Here is a 1,946-nt window from a genome sequence, read left to right on the forward strand (position 1 = left end):
TCTGAATGGTGTGTAAATTAAGCAAAGATTTTTACCCCGAACTAAGCCACTTCGACTTCGTCTTGAACGTCTTCTAACCGGAAGTTGTCGTCGCTAAGATGCATCTCCAAAAGAAAATCTAAAAGTGAAACCTTTGACTTGAAATCGGAAACATCTTTAGGAGCTTCTTTCTTCAACGCCAAGAACTCGTATTTTCTTTTCTCAATAATCTGACGAAGAATGAGTATTTTAGCCGACAATTATCTCAAGCATCTGTTGCTTCGCATACTCACCTTCATTGTCAAATTCCTGGCGTGATCGAGGGCTTTGAAGTATCGTTTACCCATTGGACAGAGTTTGAATATCCAATCGATCATGTAAAGCGGATTTAATAACCGAATTACGATGGCACTGCTCAATCTAGTGGTTGTTAAAAATAGTAAGTCCACACTGTTCACTGTTGACCACCTGTACTTACAAGTGAATACTTTCCAAGTACTCAGAGTCCTCATTGTTTTGAATTCCCAATTTAACTCCCTTCGTACTTTCTGCAAAATAAAATTCATCTTTTAAGTGAGCTTTTCAACTTGCCAGCTTTCATAGAGGTAAAGTGGTCGAAGAACTAATGTATTGGATATCCAGGATTTATTTAAGAATTGAAAAAAATGAAGGGTGAATCGTCGTGGTGTTCGAATTTTACGGCTTCAGATTCACGGAAATATGGAGAAAGAATTTTTGTCACGTTAAATCAGTGTGCTTGTTTAAGAATTGCGTTAGGGACCCGTGAACTTGCGATGGAATTTAATACCAATAACTATGTCGAGTGCGCAGTAACTACGAAGCGGCAAAATGTCTACTTCTTGACCCTGTGTTTTAGCTAATTTGTTCGCTAGAGTCAGGGCGCATTCGTGGAAAATTGGAGAGTAAGAGTTGACCATTTTCGGATGCAATGATGGCGCTATCTTCTTCCTGCGATCTTTCCACAATTCTTTCCCACTTCAAAAATGGATTTCAATATCAAAATAAGTCTTCTTTATGAAAAAGAAGTTGCATCTTTTTACCTGGAAAACAGCCCGTTTCAAAGCCATGGTTTTAAGAAATGGTAAAGGAATGACTTCTCAACATTTTCCTTGCTTGACAAAAGGGTCTGAAAGAGTAAACCATCACTTTGAAGAATAACTCTCAACTCTGTCATAGCAAGAACTATTAAGCTTTGCCCACATTGGGCTCCCGTTCGCGCCTTCGTCTATTCGTATCTTCACCGCAGAACTGATCACGAAAAACATTTGCGCTACTGTTCAGATACAAGCAAATATTTTGCTTTTCCTATTGTGAAAGCCAATGAAATTTCAGCAATCACTGCGCCAGCTACCCTTGTCCATCTAGGTTGTCCATTGTTAGTAACTCGACTGAGCTGCACGGTGATTCCGCCATTGTGAAAAACTGACAAAAACGAAACTAATGGAGCCCTCCACACCCCACCCTTTCTCTCGTCTGTGATTGGTGCGTTTCTCGCGAAGGCCTGAAATTCTTGGTCTAGCTAGTCGCGAGAAATTTATATCTTCGCGAGGTGAGGACGCTAAGTAGCGATCTTGCAAATAAGCAAAGCCAAAGCGTCGATAATTTATAACTCGCCAAGAGGGTATTATTCCGATGGGCTGACGGCCAAGGCACGTTTCTTTCCTGCTATTTATTATATAGATATTTTACCTGAACTGCGGAGACTTTCGTTAGAAGCACATTAGGCTTGAAAAAGAAACTTGTTAAGATAATCCCTTTTTTCTCCAAAATCGAAATGCCACGAAAAACCTCGAGGCACACTGAAATTAAAAATCAGCAAACAACTTTTCTCGTCAGAAAATACTAACGCATTGGCTAGCCGACAAGGTTAAGCCAGCTAACTTTATTACGAAGTGTATTAACAAAAATTGTCTTCACAGACAAAGATGCAAAAAAGTAAAACATAA

The 1,946-nt window shown here is 39.6% G+C and overlaps 1 protein-coding gene across 1 annotated transcript; it reads right to left on the minus strand.

Moving 5' to 3' along the window:
- Window positions 1-239: 239 nt before the first annotated feature.
- LOC149697737 (cytochrome P450 4C1-like) lies at window positions 240-1,174 on the minus strand. Its single transcript, XM_089867236.1, has 4 exons — window positions 1,095-1,174; window positions 788-975; window positions 458-527; window positions 240-399 (listed from the first exon to the last, which is right to left on the minus strand). Exons 1-4 carry the CDS (start codon window positions 1,172-1,174, stop codon window positions 240-242), a joined length of 498 nt encoding a protein of 165 aa, XP_089723362.1.
- Between the last annotated feature and the right edge of the window lie 772 nt (window positions 1,175-1,946).

Source organism: Phalangium opilio, unplaced genomic scaffold (assembly GCF_054372755.1).
Source record: "Phalangium opilio isolate 3A_F unplaced genomic scaffold, DU_Popi_V2 ptg000019l_1, whole genome shotgun sequence".
Lineage (NCBI taxonomy): Eukaryota > Metazoa > Arthropoda > Arachnida > Opiliones > Phalangiidae > Phalangium > Phalangium opilio.